General features: G+C 36.0%; 3 protein-coding genes across 8 annotated transcripts in view; 1 reads left to right on the top strand and 2 right to left on the bottom strand.

The window, feature by feature from the left end:
• The window catches only part of LOC110106924 (probable prolyl 4-hydroxylase 4), a 14,783-nt gene extending 8,694 nt beyond the window's left edge, over positions 1-6,089 (top strand). Inside the window, exons 5-7 of the mRNA XM_020837017.2 lie at positions 5,065-5,240; positions 5,448-5,511; positions 5,595-6,089. Of these exons, the coding sequence (XP_020692676.1) occupies positions 5,065-5,240; positions 5,448-5,511; positions 5,595-5,890 (536 nt within the window). The 3' untranslated portion in view covers positions 5,891-6,089. The remainder of the gene's footprint in view (positions 1-5,064; positions 5,241-5,447; positions 5,512-5,594) is intronic.
• Positions 6,090-6,281: 192 nt separating this feature from the next.
• LOC110106923 (divinyl chlorophyllide a 8-vinyl-reductase, chloroplastic) lies at positions 6,282-7,676 on the bottom strand. Its single transcript, XM_020837016.2, has one exon. It carries the CDS (start codon positions 7,580-7,582, stop codon positions 6,362-6,364), a length of 1,221 nt encoding a protein of 406 aa, XP_020692675.1. The 5' UTR covers positions 7,583-7,676; the 3' UTR covers positions 6,282-6,361.
• An 8,122-nt stretch (positions 7,677-15,798) lies between these two features.
• Positions 15,799-26,177, bottom strand: part of LOC110106917 (vacuolar protein sorting-associated protein 45 homolog) — a 37,540-nt gene continuing 27,161 nt past the window's right edge. For 3 of the 6 annotated variants that reach the window (XM_028698902.1, XM_028698905.1, XM_028698903.1), the window contains 5 exons: positions 20,300-20,453; positions 19,499-19,638; positions 19,307-19,428; positions 16,413-16,544; positions 15,799-16,177 (listed from right to left, as the gene is read on the bottom strand). In XM_028698902.1, coding sequence (XP_028554735.1) covers positions 16,120-16,177; positions 16,413-16,544; positions 19,307-19,428; positions 19,499-19,638; positions 20,300-20,453 — 606 coding nt within the window. In that variant the 3' untranslated portion in view covers positions 15,799-16,119. Of the gene's footprint in view, positions 16,178-16,412; positions 16,545-19,306; positions 19,429-19,498; positions 19,639-20,297; positions 20,454-26,177 lie in introns of all 6 variants that reach the window. The other 3 variants (XM_020837003.2, XM_028698904.1, XM_020837005.2) reach the window with 3 other exon arrangements.

Genomic DNA, 26,177 nt, shown 5'->3' with positions numbered 1-26,177 from the left:
TATATATATATATATATATATATGTATATTAAAATTATTTTAAAATTACATATTATTAAATTTACATTAACACTAACACCAGTATCCTAGCTAATGCAATATAGGCTTATATCCTGCCTGAAAAAGAAAGCCAGCTAACCACCTAAGCGTGTAAAATCTATGATGTCCAGTCTTTATGAAAGATTGTAGGTAGTTTGATTTTTGGAAGTAGGACCGACGTCTAAAGAGTTTCCGTATTGGTCCTGGACTTATATAAGGTGAATGTTCATAGAGCTAATTCAATCAGAGATTTAATTAAATTTATTTCTAATGCAATGCATGCTAATTAAAAGATCCAAATCATGAATGCTTAGAATTTTAAAGACAGGCTTATATAAAAATAATTTTTTTGAAAAGACTAAGCTTCTCCAGGTCCGGCACCTCATCCTCATAGGCCAGATTATCCGGATTCTACTCGCAGGCGGGGAAGTTTTTATAACAAGGAGGGAGAAGACATGCAGTGATATGCATGCGATCCCGGACGATTCCGGTAGTTCCCTAAGTTGTTAGGTTTATAAATTATTTAATTCTTAAAATTTTGAATTTGATTACGAGTAGAAAAATAATTTCTAGAGAGCCTAGCGAAAATAGACCACACACATACAAGAAAGAAACATAGAAAAAATAGGTACGTTCTATTGTGTAATCAATAGTAAACACATCAATATAAATCTATAAAACCCAGAAAAGTAAAGAGAAAGTTCACGGCAAGTACCGTATTAATACAACTCAGGGTCTGCAGAAAAGTAATGGTGGCAAGGCTCCATCGACAACATCATGGATTCTAATCCTAATAAATGATGCAAGTCTTAAAAGCTGGGCATTTCATCTTCAAGTCTCCGTCTTCGAGTGGATCTTTCTTCTTCGGATCATCTCTTTTGGGCTCCACATGGTTCGTCCTCCAAGGGGGTACCTAAATGAATAAGAAATTCCCCGAGTTGGAGACTTTCTTTTTTTCTTTGGGTACCTTATGTATGAAATGCCGAACTTTTAGAGACTTTCACAACTCAATAAATAACAACGTCAGTTTTAAAGTTTAATGATTATTGCCCCCTCTTTATTACCGCTGCATGAGCATGGCCACCTGCATAAGATTGAATTAGTATTTAAACAGCCTTAACCCATGGGCAATCTAACACACACATCATAGCATAATCAAAGTATATAAAACACATTAATAAAAATAAACAATTATCATGACAAATCAATCAAGGCAAACAACACACGTGCCACAAATAATATCATCACGTCACAGAAACATAAAAAAGTAAATGCTGGCCCTAATTCTAAAGTTAGAAGTGGTGCCCTGGCAAATCTACGTGTATGTAGTAGACTTGTGTGGCTTTGGATATGTCTTATATAGGGTAGTTAGTTTAAATTGCCTATAGTTGAAATTTTTTAAGGCCAAAAAGGGAAACTTTAATTAAAGTTTAAATATTAATGGATTGGGATATGTTTTTAGTTAATTTAGTTTGTGGATCGATTTTAATACTTAGGGTAGTTATCTTTGAAGTTCAAATTATATTATCCAATTTTGGAAGGTCCATAGTCCTATACGCTAGGTAAAGGGGGTCCAAAAGGTCACTATGAAAAATGGGATAGGTTTGGGGGTTCTAGCATTTTAATTAAATATTAGGCCTTAAGGGGAGTAATTAGGCTTTAAGTTTGCTTGATTTGGAGTTTTTTAGGCAAAATTATGAATTTTAGAAGTTTCAAACAATTAAGGAATTATCAAAATTGACTCCAACCTGGTTGGAATCACCCCCAATGGTCAGGAATGACCTAAAGTAGTGTTCCCAAGTGTTTGGGCAAAATATAAATTTTTTAATAATTTTTAATTAAGGAAAAAAGTGAATTTTAATTAAATTAAATTAAGGCTCAGATTAAAGTCCAACTGATGGGCCCTAATTATCTAAGGTTAAGGGCTCAATTCTAAAGAGTTTGAGATATTATGGGGAATTTTCTGAGTTAAAATAGATTTATTATAATTTTTTGAAATTATCAGGGCATAATTAACGGGCAAATTAGAATTTGTTAATTAAAAGATCTAAAAGATAAAAAAAAAAATCCTAGAAAATTCTGGAAGGTTTAATATGTCACTAAGTTTAATTGTTGAAAGTTCATGTTAATCGGGGATCTATCATAGCTCATAGAATTTATTTAAGTTTGTTAGTCGGGTCTTTAATTATTGCCCTTGGGGTATCACTACATTAAGTGGGTTTTAAATTGAGTTTTGGACTAACCCTTAAAGAAACATGCAAGGGGTACATAATAACAACAAACACATTAATTTTAAAATCTAGGAGGGCCTAGACTAAGTGCTTGTGCGTCCTACATATGTAAAAGATGACAAAAAGAAATAATTAAGCATGCTTATCAATATGATTAGAGCTCAATCATTCACTAATTGACCCCCCATGAATGTCATTCATAAGCATGATCGATGTTTGAAATTTCATCAAATGGATCTTCTAAAATTAAGGTAAATTTAATAATATGTAATTTTGAAATAGTTTAAAATATATATATATATATATATGATTTGAAAATAATATAATTAAAAATAATTCAATTTATAAAAGCAGATAAAATTAAATAGGATTTTAAGATTATTTATTAATTAAAATTAGATAAAGATCTTATAATTAATATAATTTAAAATATGATTAATATCTTTAATTGAAATTAATTTTAAATCAAATAGGACGAAAATACGATTGATTCGAATATTATACGCATTTTTTGGATTAGTAAATAATTTATAATAATTTTTGGAAGAAAATCTGAATTAAAATATAAAAAAAACAGTTAAAATTGATTTAAATAAAAAAAATGTGGTTGGATGACACCTGGCGGGATCGGATTCGCTCATTCAAATGGCGGCGGCGGCGGCCAATGATTGGCAATGATTGCGCGGCGGCGGTGCAATCATTGCCGGATGATTGAAACGGCAGTGGGACCCACGCGGTTTCACTAATCCGCGTCAGCGTCCCGCCACGGCCGTCGGATCGCCCGTTGAATGAAACGAACAGCTCAGATTGGGTCGGTCTTGAACGGAGTTGTGGGATCGATATAGCGGTCAGACAGAGTGGCGGTTAGGCCAGATATGGACTGTTGATTTGCAAGATCATCGGTCCAGAACACCGGCAGCGAATGACAAGCTGAACTGAAACCCTAAAACGAAAAAAGCTCTCGTTCTTGCAAGCGGCTCAATAGAATTTCATGAAATTTTAAACCTAAGATTTACGTATGAACATAAATCATGGGGGATATGTTTTATATCTTATAACGTGCTTATTATAACGCTATTTAATTATAAGTGTAGTGATCTAGGTTAAGGGTTTTTTTAGAGATCTAACCGTTGGATCTTCAAATTCTTGACACGGTTGAGCTTATAGATTATCCACGTATGTTTCTCCTCTTTAAATTGGGCCTTGATTCACCTTGGATCGAACGGGAGAATTTTTTGAGATTATCAGAGCCTAATTAACAGGCAAATTAGAATTTGTTAATTAAGAGATCTAAAGGCTCCAAAAAAAAATCCTAAAAAATTCTTGGAGTTTTAGAATGTCACTAAGTTTAATTGTTGAAAGTTTCATGTTAATCGAGGATCTATCCTAGCTCAATTGAATATGGCTTACAAAACAGATGTCAAACGAATCCAAAAAAGTCGGTTATACTAGCAAATTCCTAATCGTATCATACCAAAGTTCAACAGATCATATAGTTATCTCTACAGGCTAAAATTATAAATACAAGCCATTATCATACATATTATAGTTCAGGGAAATTTTTACAGGAGAACTCATCTAAAATCATTGTAATGAATAAATGCAATCGTATGAATGTAGAAGCAACATGAAGGAACCATCATAAACACAATGGAAACATCATTTACAGTGGGGAACTGGATCACTACACTAGTGTGGCATTACAGTAGTGATGCTATTGTCATAGTCAAAACTCAATGGCTTCTCCCCATAGTGACCGCAAGTGCGATGTTAAGATGTTTGGACATCTTATCATGTCCACACACGCATCAAATGTGGTAGAACTAGAACTAGCACAGGTCAGCTTGGTTTGGTTGACCCAGCCAACTAATGTGGTTGACTCATTGTGCACTATTTTTTGCCCTTGTTGCAGTGTATTATTGATAGGGTTGGAGAGCAACAGAAATCATCAAAGTACGTAGAGCGAGCTCTAATTATATTAGGATATAGAAAGAGGGAAATCAAAGATTGCAAAAGATGCTCAAGGAAACCTTTTTATGACATCATCAAACCAAAATTTTCTTTGCCAAAAGAACAAATCTATCCTCTATGGATCAACAACAACGTGCACTCAGCCGTTACAAAGCTGACTCTGATTTTTTTTTTCTAGATGGGCTGTTCACTCAACTCTGGTAGCATACTCTTCCTTCTGCGACTAACAACAGTGCCTAGGATGGCTTATATGGGTCTGGATAGCTTTTATGAGATTCATCTTTGCTAGTGAATCATCTATTTCAGATTAGTGAGGCCTTTGTTTAAAAACTGTTCTTTTGCTGATGCTTTATAAACAAGAGGTGTCTTTTTCATGGTTTTCATCACTTCAAGATATTTAAGTCATCCTGTCCCCTGCTAAATCATCATGTCTTACATCTAATACCAACCCACCAGTAAAAATTGCATCACAAAAATCCTCCTGAGACGGTAATTTACTAGTCGAGGATAGTGGATATCTGCTTTCTCGTGTGTTGGACTTCAGTGTTTTTTCCAAATGGAATGAGTGGATGCATCACATTGAAATGCTCTGATTTTCATGTTATGAACCGGATTTACAATTTAATTTGTCATGTATGCTCTGTTGACCTCAATTGACTTGGCATAAGTTAGCCGCTTAACGATTTATTTTACCAAAGATCCGCACTTAAAATTTTCGTCTGCCAAGGTCACTAGAGTATCTTGATCTTAGTTTGAACTTGATTGAAGTATCCCGGAACGCCATTTCTGGAGATTGAACTGTAAATGTCTTGATTTTTTTCAGAAAATGGTGAGGATATACAAGTCCTGAGGTATGAGCATGGACAGAAATATGATCCGCATTATGATTTCTTCACGGACCAAGTTAACATTGCCCGTGGCGGCCATCGAATTGCCACCGTTCTAATGTATCTCAGTGATGTTGAAAAGGGTGGAGAAACCATCTTTCCAGAAGCTGAGGTTAGCGCATGTCTTACATTCATTGTGACCAAGTTAATGCACGAATGTTAAGCCAAGAGGCAATTCCTTGGAAGCATGGTTAAATTATCTTTTTCTTGCACTTGTTGAATAAAGATCTAAACTTTGTTTGATATCCATTTGCTATAGAAACTTTCCTGCACCTGTGAAAGCTTATTAATATTTACCAATGTATTGATGTGTTACTAGGAATCTCAGCGGCATTCCCATTCGAAGGATGATGTGTCAGAATGTGCTCGTCGAGGAATTGCAGGTAATAATATTTCAGGATAGTTGTGTTTGCACCTGCCACTAATTTTCATGATGGATGGTGCTCATATAAAACCTGCATTTTAGTAAAACCAAGGAGAGGGGATGCCCTTCTCTTCTTCAACCTTCATCCAAATGCTGCTCCAGACCATAGTAGTCTTCATGGTGGTTGTCCTGTGATTGAAGGCGAGAAATGGTCGGCAACAAAGTGGATTCATGTAACCTCTTTTGATAAAATATTGTCAAGCCATGCAAATTGCACCGATAGCAATCCAAGTTGCGAGAGGTGGGCTTCTTTGGGAGAGTGCACTAAGAACCCTGAGTATATGTTGGGAACTTCTGATTTGCCTGGCTACTGCCGCAGGAGCTGTAACGTTTGTTGAGTCACGGCATGCCAAATAAATTTCAGATGGCCTTTCGGGGTCTTCAACCCTAAATTGTAATGGTAAACCTATCATATTCACATATCTTTATTTTTTTTTATTTCTGTAGTTAGATGTCTTCGAAGCAACTACAGTTGTTTTTCTGTATCTGAAGAGAATTATGTATGTTATAATCAACTTTTAGTTCGGTTTACCTAAGCTGAGCTAGTAGCACGTCGATGACATGTACTCATTAAGTAGATATGAATTAGTCTGTCTGCCTGATCAGAGATTGATTGTTGGATCTTTCAACTTTGAGGCCAAAATGTGGATTTAACCAAGATGATGATACACCTTATTAGGGGTGGATGGAATCAACACCCATATGTCATATTTTCAATTAGTTCTCGTAGAAACAAAAATAAAATAAATTTGTATGTAAAGCACTTGCAGCAATAGGACAAAAGAATCCTCATCTAACTAACACAAGAACTAGTCTTCTAAAGCGATTTTTTTTTCCTGCAAATTAAAGCTGTGCTCTCCTAGTTCCTGTCCTGCCATCCCCTCCCTTACCACTCTTGCAAAAAACTCCTCCAATGTGTCAGTCCCATAGCTCGGCGTCTTCTCAGCGCTGTACTCACCAGTCTCCTCATCTAAAACCAGCATGCTCTCCGCCGCATAGTACCTTCCAATCCTCCCGAACTCCGCCGCATCCTCCAAGGCCGGAAATACTTTCGCCAAAAACTCCAAAGCTCCGATCACGAAATCCATCAAACTTATTGGCACCTTCACAAACTTAGGATCCCGGCCGAGCAGCCTGAAAAGCATCTCCCCCTGCTCAACTGGCGTCAATGCCTTTCCCGGGCCCCCCACCGGAAGAATCTTCCCTGCCTTGGTCTCGTCCACCACGCAGTCTGCGATGAATGAAGCAAGATCCTGCTCGCTTATGGGCTTGCAAGAACACATTTTGCCGTCGCCAAACATCACGTAAGGCTTCCCATCCTTCACCGTGTCCACCTGCCCGCCCAGGCTCTTGAAGAACGCCGTCGGACGAACAATGCTGTAGCTAAACGTAGGATCTTTGGCCTCCTCATCGGCGAGCTCTGCTTCGAACTTGAGCTTTGCGCGCTGGAACTCGAGGAGTGGCTTCTGGACGCAGATGGCGGAAAGGAGGACGAAGTGAGTGGCGCCATGGCGGCGGGCGGCGGCGAGGCTGTTTCGGCTGGCTTCGTAGTCGATTTTCCAGGAATCCTGGATGCCGCCAGAACGGCTGGCTAGGCAGGACACGGCTGCGTCAATTGGGAGGGCGAGAGAGTCGAGGGAGCGCTCCAATACGGCGGCGTCGGTGACGTCGGAGAAGCAAACGGTGGCGCCCGTGAACTGACGGATTGCGTCATCACGGCTGCGCTCGCGAGCGATGGCGATGACGTTGAAGCCACGGCGGCACAGCTCCTTGACGACGAACTTGCCGATGTAACCAGTGGAACCCACAACGAGGATGTTTACTTGGTGAGGGGGTTTGGTACGGAAGGAGGGAGTGATTGTGGGTTGGGCCGTCAGAGGCTGCGAGGAGGAGGCGGCGGTGATGGTTAGGGATAAAGTTTTGGGTTTGGGTGAGATGTGGAGAATGGGAGAGGAAAAGGGGAGAGGAATGAAATGAGCGTGGGAGTGGAGGAGGAGGGGATTGGAGGGGGATGAGAAGCGGAGGGACATCTGAATGGATCTGTGAGATGGGAGTAGACTAGTAGAGGTTTCAAGGTCTGAAGAAAACCGAAGGGGATAACACAAAAGTGGGAGCGGTGGATAGAGAAGGTCCTTTGACTTGAGGCTGAGGTTTTTTCGGGGCTTAAAATAAAAAAAGTTACATTATTTTCAGCTTCATGCAAGCCTCCGTGAGGAGGAGAAATTATTCTGAAGAGCTGTCTTCGGATGTTTACATGGAAAGTTAACAGTCCGCAATATTTATTTGACATGCGTATTGATTGAGTATTTATTGCGGAAAATGTGCGTATTGATTGAGTATTTTATTGCGTATTTGTTGCATATTTATTGAGTATTTGTTGCATATATGTTGCGCATTTTCTGCTTAATTACTGCTTATTGTTGCGGATTTCTCTTCATATGCAGTAAGTCCGAAAAGACAAACGGGTCGGGTAAGAAGTCAAATGAATATCCTAACTTTCCACGTAAGCACGCCACATGTAATGATTTTACTGGCATCTGAATACAGCTCTATAACCGGATTCCGCACAGAATAATTTCTCCCGTGAGGAGAGATTGTTATGAAGTCACATCACATAATGTTGTGCTTTAAGTATTCACCTTGGAGAAATTATTACGTGCGAAGTTCAAACACATATTATTATGTGTGGAGTTTGGACTTAACTCTGCGTCCGGACTCTAATGGAATTTTGATACGTAGATTGTACACATTGATTTTTAATATATATTTATTACAGCTTGTGACCTTGCCTGATTCAGAGGTGAAAATTTCAAAAGTTGGGGAAGTGGAGTCTATTCATTTTTTATCTTCGAACACGAATTGCTCGCAGACAAATTTATACTGTATATTCGCAAGGTAAGATTGAACTCAAAATATTTTTTAGGTTTAGGGTTTATGCCATTTGCTTGTCGCCTGTTTGCAATTGTCGCTAGTTCCAACGAACGCCGAACAAAAACACATTTTATGTTTTTCTTTGATGTGAGCAGTGCAGCTACTGCAAAAGGGTAGTCGGTTTTACGTACGGTTGGACGATTGCAACTACTTGCAAACCAATGAATGTTGTTCGGTTATTTATATTTGAATGTGTGTTGCATTTTAAAAGCTAGGATTCAAAAATATCAATGGTTTATGTGTTATGCTTTTAGAACTTAAACACTATGTATTGACTATTTGATTGTGTATTGCATTTTAAAAGCTAAGATTCAAAGATATCAGTTGTCTATATGCGTTATGCTTTTAGAACTTATACATTGTTTATTGACTGTGTATTGACGGTATTTACTGATTGTATATTTCATGTGTATTGACTAAATACCGACTGTGTATTGCATGTCAGAAGTTAAGATACAAAGATATAAATGATTTTTGGGGATGAGGAGTAAACACCGTAGAGAAACAAACAAGAAAGCAAAATAAACAAAAATAAATGACACAAGGATTTATTGTGGAAAAATCTAGAAAAGAGAAAAAATGATGGAGTCACATCACACCAAGAAATCCACGATGAAAATTGGAAGAAATAAGTACAGATCTCCATTCTCACTCACTCTCTCATTTCTTCTCTTCTCACATACATCGTTCTCACACTTGCCCTAATAAAAAAATATAAAGAGAAATCCAGGTAAATAACTCCAAGGGATGCAACCCTTCAGAAAAATGAGAAAGAAATCGTTCAGTTCATCTCATAGCACTGTGAAGCCAGTTTGAGGGCTGCAAACGAACCGAGCCGAGCCGAGTATGTAAGTGTTCATGTTTGTGTTTGTTTAACATTAGCTTGTTCATGTTTGGTTCGTTTAATTTAAGGGTGTTCATGTTTGGTTCATGTTCGTTTGTTTAGTGCTTATCAAGCTTTAAACAAGCTATGTTCGTGAACATATTTCGCAAACAATCTATTGAACAAGCAAACCTTAAATTTGTTCATGAACATCCTAAACAAACAATCCAACAAACATGGACAAATATGAAATGTTTCTTGTTATTAATAAAAAATAATTATATTATTATGTTATAATTAAAGTTTTTATATTATGTATATTTATCAATTTTATAATAACATATTATTTAAGTTTTTATCGAGCGGTTTTAATCGAACCCGAATCGAGCTTTTTATCGAGCTTGTTCATGAACATCAACTGATGTTATTCGCGAACATAAACGAGCTGAACGCATTAGTGTTCAAGCTTGTTTATTTAAGAATCGAGTATTTAAAATATTGTTCAAGTTTGTTTGTTAGTTAATTAAACGATCACGAACGAGCTTTAATCGACTCGAACAACGAGTAGTTCGTCGAACGTTTGGTTCGCTTGCAGCCCTAGGTGTTGCGGTGCTCAAGCCTCTATCTTGCACCACTACGGCGCCATATCTAGGCCAATGCAGTGCTATGCTCTATGTCATTCAGTGTCGGGGTGCTCTGATATGTAGCGCCAGGGTGCTCGGGTACACAGTGTCTCAACGTTGTATGAAATTTTTTTTTTGTCTAGGGGTAACCCTTTGCCCCCGTACCTCCTAGCGAACATGACAAGCATTGAGGTTTGAAACAACATAACAAATAAATTGATCAACACAATCAGATTCCACACATAATTATCTCCCACTTGGAACTGCTTACAATCAATCCTTCTCCCGATCTGTAATATCAATCATAGTACTGGTATTGTGGCTCACCCTACTCTCATTCTTCATGAAGACCGACTGAAGCTACACATTGCTTTTGTTTTTCAACTATCTCCATCTTCGTCAGCATATCTATAAGATTCTTAGTGGTGTGTATCTTCTCCAAAGATAAATGACCATCTTCTAGGAGCGACTTGATGAAATGATACCAAAGCTAGATGTGCTTCGTCTTGGCATGAAATGCAACATTCTTGGCTAAATGTATAACACTCATATTATTGCTATGTAGCTTCTCATTCCTTTGCACCTTGTTAAGTTCTGTGAAAAAACTTTACAACCAAATCATCTCCTTACTAGCCTCTGTAATAACAATACACTATGCTTCTGTGGTAGAGGGCGCAACAATCTTCTGTAACTTGAAAACTTGATTGAGTGCTGTCTTTCCCAATGTGAAGATATAACCTATTATGCTCCTCCTCGCATTAAGATCTGTAGCAAGATTAGAATTTATATATCCTTGTAGATTAATCTTTGCACTACCAAAGCAAAGAGCTTTGTCAACTGATCCTCTCCAGTATCTAGGAATCCAATTAATTACCTCACAATGAAGCTTGCCTAAGTTACTCATAAATCTACTGACAACTCCAACTGTATATGTTATATCATATCTTATGCAGATCATAGCATATATTAAACTTCCAACTGCCGAAGCATACAACGTCTTCTTCATCAGTTCTTCCTTTGCTTCAGATTTAGGTGATTATTTCTTGGATAGCTGAAAGTGACTACCCAAGGGTGTGCAAACTAGTTTTGCCTCTTGAATATCTGAAGCACATTTTCAACATACTCTACCTGAGATAACTTCAGTACACATGCACTTCTTTCCCTATTGATTCTTATACAAAGAATTTTCTTTGCTAGACCTAGATCTTTCATTTCAAACTCCTTTGACAATTGTTCATTCAGACGTCTTATCTTCTATATATTTGAACATGCAACCAACATGTCATCTACATATAAAAGCAGAATAATATAATAATTATCAAAATGTTTTAAAAAATAACAGCCATCAACCTAGTATTTCGTGTAACCATTATCTAACAAAAACTTGTCAAATCTCCTATATCACTGTATTGGTGCCTGCTTCAGCCCGTATAAGATCCTCTTGAGCCTACACACCAGATCTTCATTATCTATGACCACATATCCCTGAGGTTACATCATATATAACTCTTCATCAAGATCACCATGAAGAAATTTTTTCTTTATATACATCTGTTCTATATGTAAATTCTCAAGTGCTACCATACTCAGTACAACTTTGATTGTAATCATCTTTGCCAATGGACGAAAAATTTCAGTGAAGTCCACTCCTTCCTTCTGCTAAAAACCTTAAACTATAAGACTAGCCTTATAACACTTGCTACCATCAGGTTTTTCTTTCAGCCTGTAACCCATTTCTTTTACAGTGCTTTCTTGCCATCTAGTAACTATGTCAACTCCCAAGCTTGATTCAACTCAAGTGAATACATCTTATCATCCATGACTTGCTCCCACTTCTTTGAATCATCAACTTGAATGGCTTCATCAATACACTTTGATTCACCACCATCTGTTAGTAATATACAGTACAAAGAAGGAGAATACATTTGTACTCGCCTTGAGATTATGCTAGATCTCCTTATTTTTGTAGTAGAAGTCTTAGGTACTATCTGTGCTTCATTAGCTCCATCTTCTTGATCATCACCATCTTCAATTTCAACATATTTGGAAGAATATTCAGAAGTTTCTTTTCTATCATTGTACATTTCATTTTCATTGAATCTAACATCCCTACTTCTAATGAATTTTAAATTCTGACAATTCCAGAATTTGTTGCCAGATTCATCTGAGTCATATTCAATAAATATAGACTTGATAGATTTTGAATCAAGCTTATTCCTAGATCCTGCATAAACATGAACATAGGATGAACAACAAAAAACTTTGAGATGGGATATACTAACCTCATTTCCACTTCAGGCTTCGTCAGGTAACCCCTCATTCAGAGGAACTGAAGGACCACGATTAATTAGATAAACTACAGTATTCATTGCCTCTGCCCATAATTGCTTGGGTAGACTAATATATAATCTCATGCTTATGATACGCTCAATTATAGTGCTATTCACACGCTCTACAACATCATTCTGTTATGGTGTTCTTGGAACAGTGAACTCATGCCTGATCACATTCAATGCAAAATACTCATTGAACTTCTTATCACGATACTCGCAACCATTATTTGATCTGAGACACTTGAGCTTCAAACATATCTCAAGTTCAACCATGGCTTTCCACTTCTCAAAAACATCAAATACATCTAAGTTGTGTTTTAAGTAGTACACCCACACCTTCATACTGTAATCATCAATAAATTTGATAAAATACAAAAATCATCCTATAGAAGTAATTGGAGTAAGTCCTCAACATCAATATGAATTAACTCCAACTTCTTTGACTTGTCTTTTGAACCAGTATTTGAAAAGCTTTCCCTATGTTACTTTTCATATACATAATCTTCACAAAAATATAAATCTATAGATTGTAAATCATGAAACTTTCCTCTAGTAAGAAGTAAATGCATACCTTTCTTACTCATATAGCCAAGTCTTTGATGCCAAAGACCTCTAATCAAGATTTAAATTTGCTACTCTAATATAATCTGCTCTTCTATTGATAACTTAAAGGGTGCCTTCAATACTGTCACGAGCTATAACCATACCCCTTTTGTCACCTTCCACATATGTCATATGAATGATGTCACATGGCTTGAGTTTGTAAGCTGACTCACAAAAATTAAACTCTTCTTCAGACAACTAGTACACAGTCAATACACAATTGGTATACAGTCAATACACAATTAGTATACATTCAATATATAATCAGTGCATAGGTAATAATCTAGCATGTGTACTTATCTATCATTTAGCTCATCAAATATTTGGGAAACATGTTTGGCAGAATATATAATTTGACTATCCCACCAAAGAAAACAAGGTCTTAAGTTACCCATTTTAGGAACATTTATTAAATTGTGCTTAGAAACCAAACCTGCAAAAGATCAAATGATTCACATACTAAATTATATTTGTTAAGCCTATAGCTATTATAAAAAATTACCACATCTCCGAAGCAATCATAATCTATCTTGTCCATCCCATCAATCCAAAAAAATCAATAATTTATCAAATTCATCAATTTGGACGTCTTATGCAAACATATTGTCATCAACTTACATATCTTTAAATAATTAAATTAAGAATTAGTATTCCCATATTCAATATTTGCTCTTTTGTCTTTCTGAATGTAATTATATACATCCCTCTTAGATAATCCAATATTCTTGATTTCTCCAACTTCATCTGCAATGTATCAATGATTTTTATCCCAACTTCTGTCATTAATATAAGATATAATGATTTCTCATCACCCATATTCCTACATGATCTAAGTAGATGTCAGCCTTTTGGCTTATCTAATTCATAATTGTGGCTTTTGATAAATTTTATACCTTCCAATATTCATCTTCATCAATTATATATATGATCATAGTTGAACGACCTGTTGTGGTCTTTGATTTTCAAAGTTTCATTTGGCAATTCATATCAAGATCTTTCTTGAAATCAAATTTTGAATAGAAAAGTCCTTACATTTTATTTTTCTAAAATTTGGCTGATAATTGTGATGATTCTTGTGAAACTAAAACAACTATTATTATGCCTCTTTCTCATTCTTATACACACCTTGTGTATAAGGGGGGAAAATATTAAGAAGAGGAAACACACCACGGGGTGTATATAAGAAGAATTATACAAGCTTGTACACGATGTATACAAGGTTGTACACAATCAATACATATTTAGTACACAATCAATACATAGTCAATACACAGTCAGTACACAGTCAATATAAAGTCAAAACATAGTTAGTACATAATCAATAAATAATTAGTACACATTTAATACATAGTCTATACATAGTCAATGCACAATATGTACACAATCAATACATAGTACACACAATACATCATTAATATACAATTAATACATAGCCAGCCAGTAGTTAATCAATACACAATTGTACAAAGTCAATACATAATTAGTACACAATCAATATATAAAGTCAATACATAATTCAATACATAGTCAATTCACAATCAATACAAAATTAACATTCATGTGCCATGAGTTTATTGGAGTTTGAACACATAGCTACATTTGAAGTTTGTACATAATAATTTCTTCCCTTCCTTACAAGTGACTCCCACAATCCCACTGGTCTCGGATGACGATCACGCTTTTTCCCTAGTAGAAGTCTTAAGGCCCATGGGCTGACAAAACGAAAAGTAGATATTGGATTGGTAGGAGCCGAGTGAATCATCAATATTGTGCTAGTCACGCATTTGATGGAGTGGCTTTTAACAGTCTATAAACAAGCGCGGCAAGCTGACCGAGCACCAAGAACTTGTACGTGGGCACCAAGTAAGCAAGTGGAAGGTTTTGTGCTCCCAAGGCTTCTCAGGCTGGAGAACTCACCATTTTGAATACAACTAACTCAATTATCCCCTCCCTGATGAGCCAGCTAGAAAACAACAAACAGGGTATTGCCACACCAGCAAATACTATGATATCTCTGCCACTCTTACGATTACAGCCGCTCTCTGCCGAAAGCTTCACCTCCTTTCACCATTTAAACCTGGGGAAACCTTTAGGGGCTGTTTGGTATCAGAATTTAGGCCGGATTTGAGCAAAATCCAGCCAAACGGCCTAAAATTCAAAACCAAATCTCAAGGCAAATGAAAGCCGCCGTATACGAAAAATTCTGCTTTTTTGTGCGAAATCCTGGATTTCCGAAATCTCATGTTATTTGCCGGATTTACGAAATCCATTGCCTCGAGAAGAAGAGTTTGCTTGTTAAATCCGTTTTATAGCCAAATAATCACATGGGATTTAATCGAATTTATCATGAATGTTACCAAACAATTTTTAAGATTTAGGCCCCTCAGGATATCCGGAATCCAAATTTAGCAGATTTATGAAATCCCACTAAAATCAAATCCTTGGTGCTAGCAAACAGCCCCTTAAAGTTAAATGCTATTAATATATGTAGCTTTAAAATGATTACGGGCTCGTTTGGTTCCCCGTTTCTCCTCCATTTTTCGGTTTAAAACGGAGAATTCAGTTGACGGAAGATGTTTGAATGTAAGACAAACTTTTTTAAAAACTTCATTTCTCTACTAGTTTGAGAAGCATTATATATTAGCTTCTCCGTTTCAAAAACTCCATTCCTCAATATTGATGTTTTTGAAACCGAAACGGCAAATAAACCAAACAAAACCTAAGGGATGTCACAAACATCGTTTCTGATACTCAATCTTCACTTTTGCAAAGCTAAAAAATGACCAAAAATCTTTTCGTTCTGTGAGAGCTGCAAAGTTCTCATTCAACGAAAAAATAAACTCATGCTCATTACTGTCAATCATCGAGTACTGAGTAGATATCCAACATAATAAAAAAGCAGGTGTCTACCGTTTCTAAAAGTAATAAAGGCAAAAGAAAAAGAAAAAATATTGGTATAAAGCATCAAGATTTCATAATTACAAAGTTTTCCTGTGGTCAAACTAGGAAAATTGCTATATGAAAAAAATAATCTTTCTTGCTCAAATATAAGACCGCTGTGATGCTCAACATTTACACTTTCCAACTTCAATTGTCCTTAAAAAGTCGTATGTAACCACCGAGATTGAATCTACAATCTAAAGATACCTTTCAAGTTAATCGCTAAAGGAAGAGCGCGACAAGTATTTGAAGCAGCTTTAAAATTGAAAAGAAAAAATCTGAGGGTCTTTTCTTTGATCTCAGTCACTTGGAGATTAAATTAAAATGCTTGACCGAGCTATTTTTAGAGCTTCTTCTAGATCTTTTAGAAACCTGCGCATTTGAATATTGGAAAGTTTTGCTCTAATCAACAGCTTTTCCCATGAGAATTTGCATGAATACAAAATGAAATTAACTTTATTTCCATCATCCCCATTTTATTGGTGCAACTTCATTGGACATGATTGAGTTGACAAGCAAACTAGCCCTACAACTATACTAGAGATAACAAAATTGATGAAACACTAGCAGAGCAATAAACTAACAAACAAGGCTTATAAACCTTTACCTCTGGGAATTGAGAACAACAGTACCGCCAAGTATGAAACGTGTTCCTGAATTAGCAGCGTTATGTAGAGCCACAGTGCGTGCTTCCTCATAGGTTGTTCCTCCAACAACGAAAACTACAACTTCCTGTGGTCTGGACCAAAAAAAAAAGAAGATCAACGTCACATACCAAGTTGAGGAGACTAACAACACAGTATTAACACAGTAGATGGAAGGTTAGACAAACATTCCACCCTCGAATCAACACAAAATCATCATCATCCTCAAATTTCAACGAAAACACAAAACCCTAGAATATGGTATTCATCCCTCTATTATTTTTAAGTAATTTTTCTATTATTTAATCCCTAAACATGATATCAAACCATGTTAGTAACCCCGACTACCTCTGAATGCTGGGTTTGAAGACCTTTCCCTCGGTCACCCAACCCCATCTCCCTCCTAGAAACCGGCATAGCATCCTGATCCCCTCCCACCACGCCGATATTGCTCAACCCCTACCTGCTATAGCACGCAATAGCAATCAATTCTTCATACATCTATACCTATATCAAATTCCGCCTATGCCACACATGCGGTCACAGTTTCGTGAAACCATTACACACATATTGTGTTGATCCTAATGTCCTCCCAACGAATTGATCTCTCTCACCTCCTGCTTGGCGCTACACTCACAAGCCACCTATTCTTCATCCACCTCGCCTTGTACCAACATCCCACACTCCACCTCCACTCACACATGTGCCCTCTGCCAGCATCTATACATACTCCATTCATTTCCTCAGTCATTTGGTGTGCTTGGCTACATTCTATGACACTCATTGATCGTGCCTCATCCTCTCGTTCCCCTCACCGTGTCACAACTTCAAACAAGATTCAACTTAATCATAGCTTTTTTAGCTTCGGCTTTTCTAAGATGTCATAGCTTCTTAGACTTCTCTTCCTAACTAAAAAAAAACCTCCCATCATTGGTAAAACCATCGAGTTTATTGTATCAACTATTTTCGTAGATTAAATGCTTTTCTATTTCTAGTTGTTTCTCACGAAAAAATCATCCATTTAGATGTATGTCCTCCAAATCACGATGACACCAACAAATTCTCTACATGGAAAGCTTCTAATTTTATTGTCCTCACTAAAATGTTTAACGGTCTCGATCTTATGGCATGTAATCAGCAATTATTCTCTTCCCTTGATTGATCCCCTCTTCCACCAATTCTTGTTGTGAATGGATCCCATTTTCATGCCTCTAGGAAATGCTTCATGTGTCAATCTCTACGGACAGTGATGAGCCTTCCTACCATGCTTAAAAAATATGCATAGTCAATATCTGCAACACCACAATTTGGGGTCTTCAAATCCACCACACTTAGAAAAGCATCCATGAGCCTTCATATACTGAAATAAAAAGATGTGCACAATGAAGCTTTCTAGTCTTGTTGAGATGATGCAAATGAGACTTAACCCACCACAGTAAAAAAACATGCACAACTCTTTTATATACACGAATAAGGCCACAAATATAACAAGCTTTCCTCGTTGCATCGAGATGATGTGCATGTTTTTTTTTTTTCACCATTACTTAGTATGCAAGGAACCAAGTTGAAGATATCTAGGGTGAAGGGATGAATTTGTGATGGCAAGATTAAAAATGTTTTTTTTAATATTTTTGCACTTTTCATTCTCCTTTTTTTAAATATTTTTAACTTTTTTTTTTTTTTTGAATGGAGAAAAATAGAGAGAGAAGAAGTGATGAAATGAGAAAGCGGAGTGGCGATAGAAAGAGATACAAAGAGAAAAAGCTAGTGAAAGAGAGATGTGTGAAGGAAGATTGCCAAGTTTATCGGCATTTGATGTTAGGTTGTGTGAGGAAGTTGCAACAACGAGGGTAATGGGGTAGATGTTGGAGTCTTGAACGGAGGTCGAGTAGGTTGTATAGGAAAGAGATAGATAGAAGTGGAGTTCATGCGGTTGTAAGAGAAGGTTAGATCCATATGCCACCGCCCAAACATGTCCTCAAATATAACCAAGTATGGTTGTTTTCGCTCAAGAAAATGAATGTTGAGCTATGGCACGAACCCCTCTTTTGCAAGCTTATAGGTCCCATTTTCCCCGAGGTAGATTGTAATTTAAATTAATCATATTTCCCTCGATGATCAACATCAAGGTTTATTTAGTTCTGAGGTTCCACTTCCTATGAGGGAAAACCATCATAGTTAACTATCCCTCCTAATGCGTAGAAGAGAACTCTCAATTAAGGATGAATTAATTATTTAGACGTGCAACAGTTTTAAATCTTGGTTGTGGGGGATGGAGGTAAACCTGATCAAGATCTCATGGTTCCATCATCCCGGGTATATCGTAGGTTTCAATCTACCAACACTAACGACCGTTGATTGTAGTGTCCAGGGAATCTAATTAGCAGACATGGGTTGTCACCTCTTAAAAAATTCGAGTAAATTGAAGTGGTTAAATGTGGATGATTGGTTTAGGTTGGCACTTGCGGCTCCGCATAGGAGTTGGCCGTAATTTAGATTTAGATTGGGTCTTGCGGCTCCATTTAGGAACTGTCCTTATGTTTGGATTTGGGTCGGATCTTACGACTTTCATTAAAAGTAGCCCGTGCAACGGTAGCGGGTCTTATGACTTCGTTTAGAAGTTGCCTGTGTAGCGAGTCTTATGACCTATATTAGAGGTGGTCCATGTAGTGCTTTTAAGCAATATGACTGCGTTTAAAGGCCAAAACATTGGTCTCAAACTCTCATCAATGAAGTTACCATTTTAAAAATTTGTTTCCATGCGTACTTCCAATTATTGGCCAAACAGTTTGATTCACCATGAATCCACGATAAAGAATTTGTGCTATAGAAATTTGGAAGATGTAGTTACAAGTACCTGCCCTGTTGAAAGTGATTCCCAATGAAGGGATAGTCAATATCTCTAAGGCGTCCCTTGGTAATGTTTTCCATGGATTGAAATAGAAGAGGCTGATGTTGAGTGTAAACATTCTCAACTCCCTGTGATAGAGACAAAAACCATAATGAGAGTTTGGTATGCATAAAAAGAAGAGTAGAGGTCATAACAAACCTTGAGTCCCCGAGCCATATTACGAGCAATGTTTAGTAGATCACGATTGCCGTACAAGTCACCTGTCCTCTTATCAACTCCTGCTTGCTTTAAGAGGAATTGTACAAGCTGGTGAACCATGTATATCCACTTATCAACTTCTTAACCAGCATACATACAGAGAAAGTATAAAAAAGAAGCAATTAAAAAAAAAAGCGTTCTACTAGAAGATAAACAGTCAAGGAGCATGTTTTCCATACAAAGTTAGGAAAGCATATCACACAAAGCAATAAGTGACATTTAAGTTTAAATCGGAAGGATGTCAAAAACAACCTTGATAACATGATTGGACGAGGAATACGATAACTTGAAGTTGTAAACAAAAAATCATATAAAAAGACAAAAATGTGCAGTATTTCTTCAATTCTTTTTGCAGAGTTCATCCTTTTGCAGCATGAAATCATGAAATGCAAATTTATGTTCGATTGGCATGAAATTCCTCAAATAACTTAAACAATTATTCTAAAAGCACAGATCAAAAAGAAAACCCATGCGCATTTAGCATAATAATTAAGTAAAAGTTCAGAACTTCTTCTCATGTGTAAAGAAGAGATGGTGGAGAGATAAAATTCTATTCCAAAGTACATAGATCATCACAATGAAGGCGTGCAAAAGGGGAAGGAACATAATTTAAGACCGAATTAAAAAAAAAAAAAGTGATTTGAGAATTCAACTGCATACAAAGAACATTTGTTCCAACTAGAGGCAAGCATATTGAGAAAACCTCAAAAAAGAAAAGCAGTTGGTCTAGTTATATTACACCAGACTTATATTTTTCTGATCGAGAAGCTAATTTGTTGAATAATTGCATTAGCTGGACAGGGCTCTCCTTCTCATAGCGCAGGGCGTACAACATTACTAACCGTAAACAGTCAATATCAGACACGCTTTCATTGTTCAGGAGATTGTTTACAGCCTGGAAAATGGGTAAGAGATTAGTTTCTGAAGTTACATCTGTGCAATATAGTTAAGAATGACAGCTTAAACAAACACTTTCTCTTTTGAATCTGATTGACAAAATGTATTATCGCCAAATGTGGGGTTGCAATGATTTAGAACTGACATGGAACACAAGTTAAGATTCATGTCTTGACTCGCACTAACTTCTAATCATGACTGTAAAACTGGCATGATAAACATTAAAAATAGTGAATAATATATTTAAAAATGATACATTAAACAAGATAAATAAATAAAAACATTGTTGACACGTATAAAAAATTCTGTACATCAACCGGTAAAAATATAACCGCAGCAGAAAGGGGCTTCAACAAACGAATAGTAAGAACTAAAAAAAAACAACAGTAAGATGAACTGGACTGAACTGAAATAATGCGATAAGAAAGGGCCTTATGATAATCAAATAAAATACTAAAGGAAAAAAACTGCCTTCTTCTAACGTTCCAGAAAGACTACAGGACGAAATTGTATGAGACGTTCATGTTAAATCTTATGGAGTACCTAATTGTACTTCAACCTCTTTGGACAACGAGTTAAATCAGGAAGCTCATTTTTTGCATTCATAACCATAAATTTCCATAGATAAGCCAAGTAAAACTCCACCTACCAGACAAATAAACATGCTTAATTTGATTAATTCAATAGAAAAAAGTGCTGAAATGCATGAAAATATATTATGAAGTCAATTAACAATCATGGGGTGTAGTTTAGATAAACAAGAGCTGAATCAAATGCAACTAATTCAGTTCACTTTCATAGAACCCATGGAAGTGTGGGCTCCGAAAATTTGCGCTCCGGCCTCCTCTCAATTTTTTCCAATTAGTGTTAGGTTTGCTTGCCAACTCAAGTATTTCCCATTAGAGTTCCTTGCGAACTCAAGTATTTCCTATGATATTTCCGATCAAGACTCGAACGGCGCCGAATGAATAGTTTTTTTTTTTTTCCAACGGGATTTTGACGTGATTTTAGTATATGATGTGGATTTGAGCGGGTATGTAATTTCTTATCATTATATTTTTTTTCTTTAGCTTTTCTGTGGAGGTCAACAGGAAGATCCAAGAAAATGACTGGGAATAGAAATGAAAAAAAAAAAAAGTCATTTTGGATAAGAAAAACATGGAGGACAATAGCAAGAGAAGTTAAAGGTGCAGGTCAGAAACAAATAACAAAACGGATAGTCATGTATTTTTATGTTGTAACTTCTTTAACTTTTTTCCTGTAATATTTTGAAATTTGATAAGATAGAAGTTCCAAATTCTCAAAAAAATTCCAAAAAATTATATTCCATTTTTCACATCTTAAAAAACTATAAATAGTATTTTAATAAAATCTTATAAATTGTATGAATCGTCTTAGTATGTATATATAAAAATTTTGATTACATAAGCTAATATAAATTAAAATGCATTTTTATTATATTACCTAAGTTGAGCTCTTAATTTAACTGTTCACGGATTTATTACACTGAAGCAGAATTCTTAATCCGGAAATCCACTAAGCTTTCATGCATTGGTTGATGGGAATCAATGGCCATGATGGTTCGGATGTGAAAGGGGATATTAGAATGTAGTTCATAGTAGGTTAAAGGCACTAATATATATTAATCGATAACACAAGACATTCAAATCCCAATACTCCACCCCGTAACCATTCTGAAGCGAAAACAGTGCTGAACTGAAGGCTGGCCGGAGAAGAGAAGGAAAGAACGAAGGGAAAATGTAGGGCGTGGGAAGTAAAATCAGATTTTTCATCAATTCCTCCAGTTGAATTGGCTACAAATAGAAGTTGAGAAACTTGAGATTTATATGAGAGATGATTTCGAGTTAAAAATATTAATTGAGGTTAAATTGAAGTTTAATTATGTCAAAATTTGAAATTTGATTTTAATGCGTTAAAACTATCATTTAGCCTTTCTGCAAACGAAACAGGCTTTGGGGTGTTAATGAGGAGACAATTTACCTTGAAAAGGATCGTCGACCACCCCAGTCAGGTAAGATAAACAAATATAACTTCAGGAAATGTATTTATTATACATTAATATCACTACTAGTCATGTTTATGATAAAATTACCTATTTTATTATTATAAAAAATAGGAATGTATGCTTCACTTTAAAGATGCATGTATATATATAGAATGATAAAAATAAAAAAGCGATATATACCTTAATGATAAAAAGGGAGCTTTAGAAAAATCATGTGTATATTGATAGAATGATAAGATCATGAGTTGTATAGGTTGGACGACAGACACGAGCCAAGCAAAAAGTCAAAGGGTCCTTCCACTAAGATATATATATTGACCTGTACAAATAGGGCAACAAAAGTGGGTCCATTGGGAGGCTAAAGGGTCCTCAATACATAGCTTTCGAGCTTATAGCAGTCAAATGAGCCACTTCTATAAAATGATCCATTATAAAGTCGAAAGGAGAAATTGTATATGATATATGTGAACAACCAAAGAAATTCATTGATAGCTTATTAATAATTGATGAAATATAAGTTGTATTTGAACTCTTATGTTTTATCTGAAGTTGTTTTCATTAGATATTCTACTTATAAAGTGATCAGAGATTAAATTAGATATTTATTACAAAAAGACGATAGGTAACATATGAGATAACGTATGAGTATAAGTAAACTTGAATGTTAATTATTTCATATTTTTTAATTGTTTATCTTGCTGAGTTTCTTTTTATGCACATCATATTATGTTAAATACTAGTTCAGAAAAGGGGATGGACATGGTAAAATAAGCATCAGGTTTTCATATTTTGGGTATACAGTTTTTGATGTGCAGTTTTGTTGTAAGATAGAGTTTTAAGAGGTATGTCCAGTATGATTTTATCAAGTTTTTATGATATACAAAGAATTTTAAATTATTTTAACAGCTCTTAGATGAATGGATGATCATTGGTGAAATTGCTTCCATTCTAAAAAAATATTATAGAATGCTAATTTAAATAATCATCTTAAATTTTGATTATTATTTTTTCTTGATGATATGTAATGAGTTAATAAAGTACTTCCATGTTCACCTCAATCTAGGAGGATCATTGTGAGGTGTTTCACTCCCTTTATTTTTAGTGTTAGGACATGGGTAGGGAGGCTACTATCTTACATGGCAATGGTGTGTCAGAACAAGAAAACCGTTTAGTGGGGTGGAAGAAAAGAATGGTGAAAACCGATGCAGAAAGAAACAGAAAGGGAGAGTGAGGGGAAAAAGGAGAGGAAAAAAAAAAGAGGGGCATGAGAATGAAAAGACATACAAACAGTCGAACACAAAAAGTAAACTTAAGAAACTGATGGAACTTGGTTAACCGTGGGAAGAGCTACCCGGTTGTTGGGAGGCTACTAGCTAAGATTCTAAATGACACTGGCATGTCAGAACCAGAAAACTGTTTAGTCTAGTGGGAGAATAGAACTGTGAAAAACAATACAGAACTAAATAGTTGGGAGAGTGAGAGGAGAAAAAAGAAGAAGAAAACAACAAGCAGATTAAGAAGACAAACAAACAAAGAAAATCAACTTAATCAGCCATTTAATCAAGTTAAGAATTATTCTTTGTTCAAACAAATTGAGATCACAGCCACAGTTCCAATTCTACCATACAGAAAACGGATTACTGCAATAAGCTTTGTTGATAAATCATAAGCATAATTTGTACTTGTTCAAATTTTGTTCCCCATTTCCAGATTTGCATGCTATATAATTTACCAAAATCTCTGACCAAAATATCTAAATACAACATCAAGTTATTGTGCAAGGCAAGCATAATATAAAAAGCATGTACAACATCAATTACTCATTTCGAGCAACCATGCAAAGTTACAACAATGCAATTTACCAAAATCCAAGACCTAAACTTAGCACAGCGAAAGTGCGGACACTACTCAAATCCATTACAAGTAGTCGAACTTGGAATAGTAAAAGTAACAGACACTATTCAGATTCATTTCAAGTAGTCTGAATGTTAGCTCAAGGAAAATGGCGTGAAGGCATGAACCCCATTTTGCAGTTGTAAGATTGCATTCCCCTTAAGTCAGATTGTAGTTAACCAGATTTCCTCTAAGGGTAGTGTCAGGGTTTAGTTAGAACTGGATCATTACTTACCATGAGTACAAGCACTCATAGTTAATTACACATCTTAACTCGTAAGAGAGAACTCTCGATTAAGCAGGAATAATTTTTATGTATTTTAGTCTCAGTTGTGGGGGGAAATAGAGATAAACCCAATCAAGATCTAATGGTTCTATCATCCCAAGTACACTGTAGGTTTCAGTCTACCAACATTATTAACAATCATTAACTGTAGTGTCTAGGGAATCTGATTAGCAGCCATGAGTTACTTCCTCTTAGGGATCCCAACTAAACTGAAGTGGTTAGATATAAATTTAAATTTTATTGGGTTTTGGGATTTACACTAATAGAATACCCAAAAATTACTTTGGTTTGGGATTTATAACTTCATTAGAACTTACTCAGAAGTTTGAATTGAAGCGGGTCTTACGGCTTCTATTAGAAGTAGACCGGGTGTTTAATTTTGGGTCGGGACTTACGGCTTACATTGAAACTAGCCCATATAGCAGGTCTTATGACTTCTATTAGAAGTTGTCCACTGGTGGATCTTACAACTTAGCCCTATATGCTAAGATGTCTGTTCATTTTATTTGTTTGGGTTTTCAGGTTTGATATTTCATTTAAAATTTTGACAAATAATAGGTCTTATAACTACTATTGAAGTTGCCTGATTATTTCGGTAGAACGAGTCTTACTGCTTCCCTTTAGAAGTAGCCCACTGGTGGGTCTTAGAACCAAGCTCTATAGGAAAAGTTGTTTATGTCTGATTGTTCGAAGTTTAGGGTCATTGTACTACATTTAGCAATATCCCTAACATGTGGGTCTTACGACTTCACTTAGAATTTGCCCGTTAGCGGGTCTTACAACTTCACTTAGAATTTGCCCTTTAGCGGGTCTTACAACCTAGCCCTATAGGCTAAGTTGCCATGGTTTTGTTTGATTTGTAGGACTTACTGCTTCCTTTTGGAAGTGGCCTATTGAGTTTGTTCAAGGTAGATTGGATTGTACCCGTAGGTACTTTAGCTTGTAGTTATTTGCTAATTTGACACTAGAACTTAGCTTTTAGTTGTTTACTAGTCCGACACTAGTGTTTTTGCTACAGTAGTTTGTTCTTTTCTTGACAGTATTGTAGTTTAGTTCACAGTACTTGCTTTTCTTTTGCACCAGTATCCTGCTTTACTTTCCAGTAACTTATTCTTTTTCTTTCAGTATCGTACTTTACTTTTAAGTACCATGTTCTTTTTTCTTGTACCAGTAACCTATTTTACTTTCTTGCACTAGTACCAAGTTTTACTTTTAGTGCCATACCTTATTTTCTTGTACCAATATTGTAGTTTAGTGTAGCATTTATTCTTTTCTTGTCTTAGCAATTTAATTTCAATGCAAAAGAGTTTTATTTGCTTGTTTGCAGGAGTTCATGCTATTTTGGAGCTCGCACAGGAGGATTGGAGAGTTTGGAGGGTTTGCAAAGGAGATATTTTCTCTTGTTTGAGTCATAGATTTAGGAGTGGTTTCAATGTAGCTTGTTCGTTAGGTTTGAGTAGTGGAAAAATAATTTCTTTTTTTGCATTTAAATGAAATTTCTCACCATAGTGTCTCTC

The sequence above is a fragment of the Dendrobium catenatum genome, unplaced genomic scaffold (assembly GCF_001605985.2).
Source record: "Dendrobium catenatum unplaced genomic scaffold, ASM160598v2 fragScaff_scaffold_1177, whole genome shotgun sequence".
Taxonomy (NCBI): Eukaryota; Viridiplantae; Streptophyta; class Magnoliopsida; order Asparagales; family Orchidaceae; genus Dendrobium; species Dendrobium catenatum.
Note: the sequence above shows the minus strand (reverse complement) of the source record. Positions and strands in the feature narration are given on the sequence as shown.

What these genes read in the sequence shown, in the direction of transcription:
- LOC110106923 (XM_020837016.2), bottom strand. Translation starts at nt 7,582, where the DNA reads ATGTCCCTCCGCTTCTCATCCCCCTCCAATCCCCTCCTCCTCCACTCC.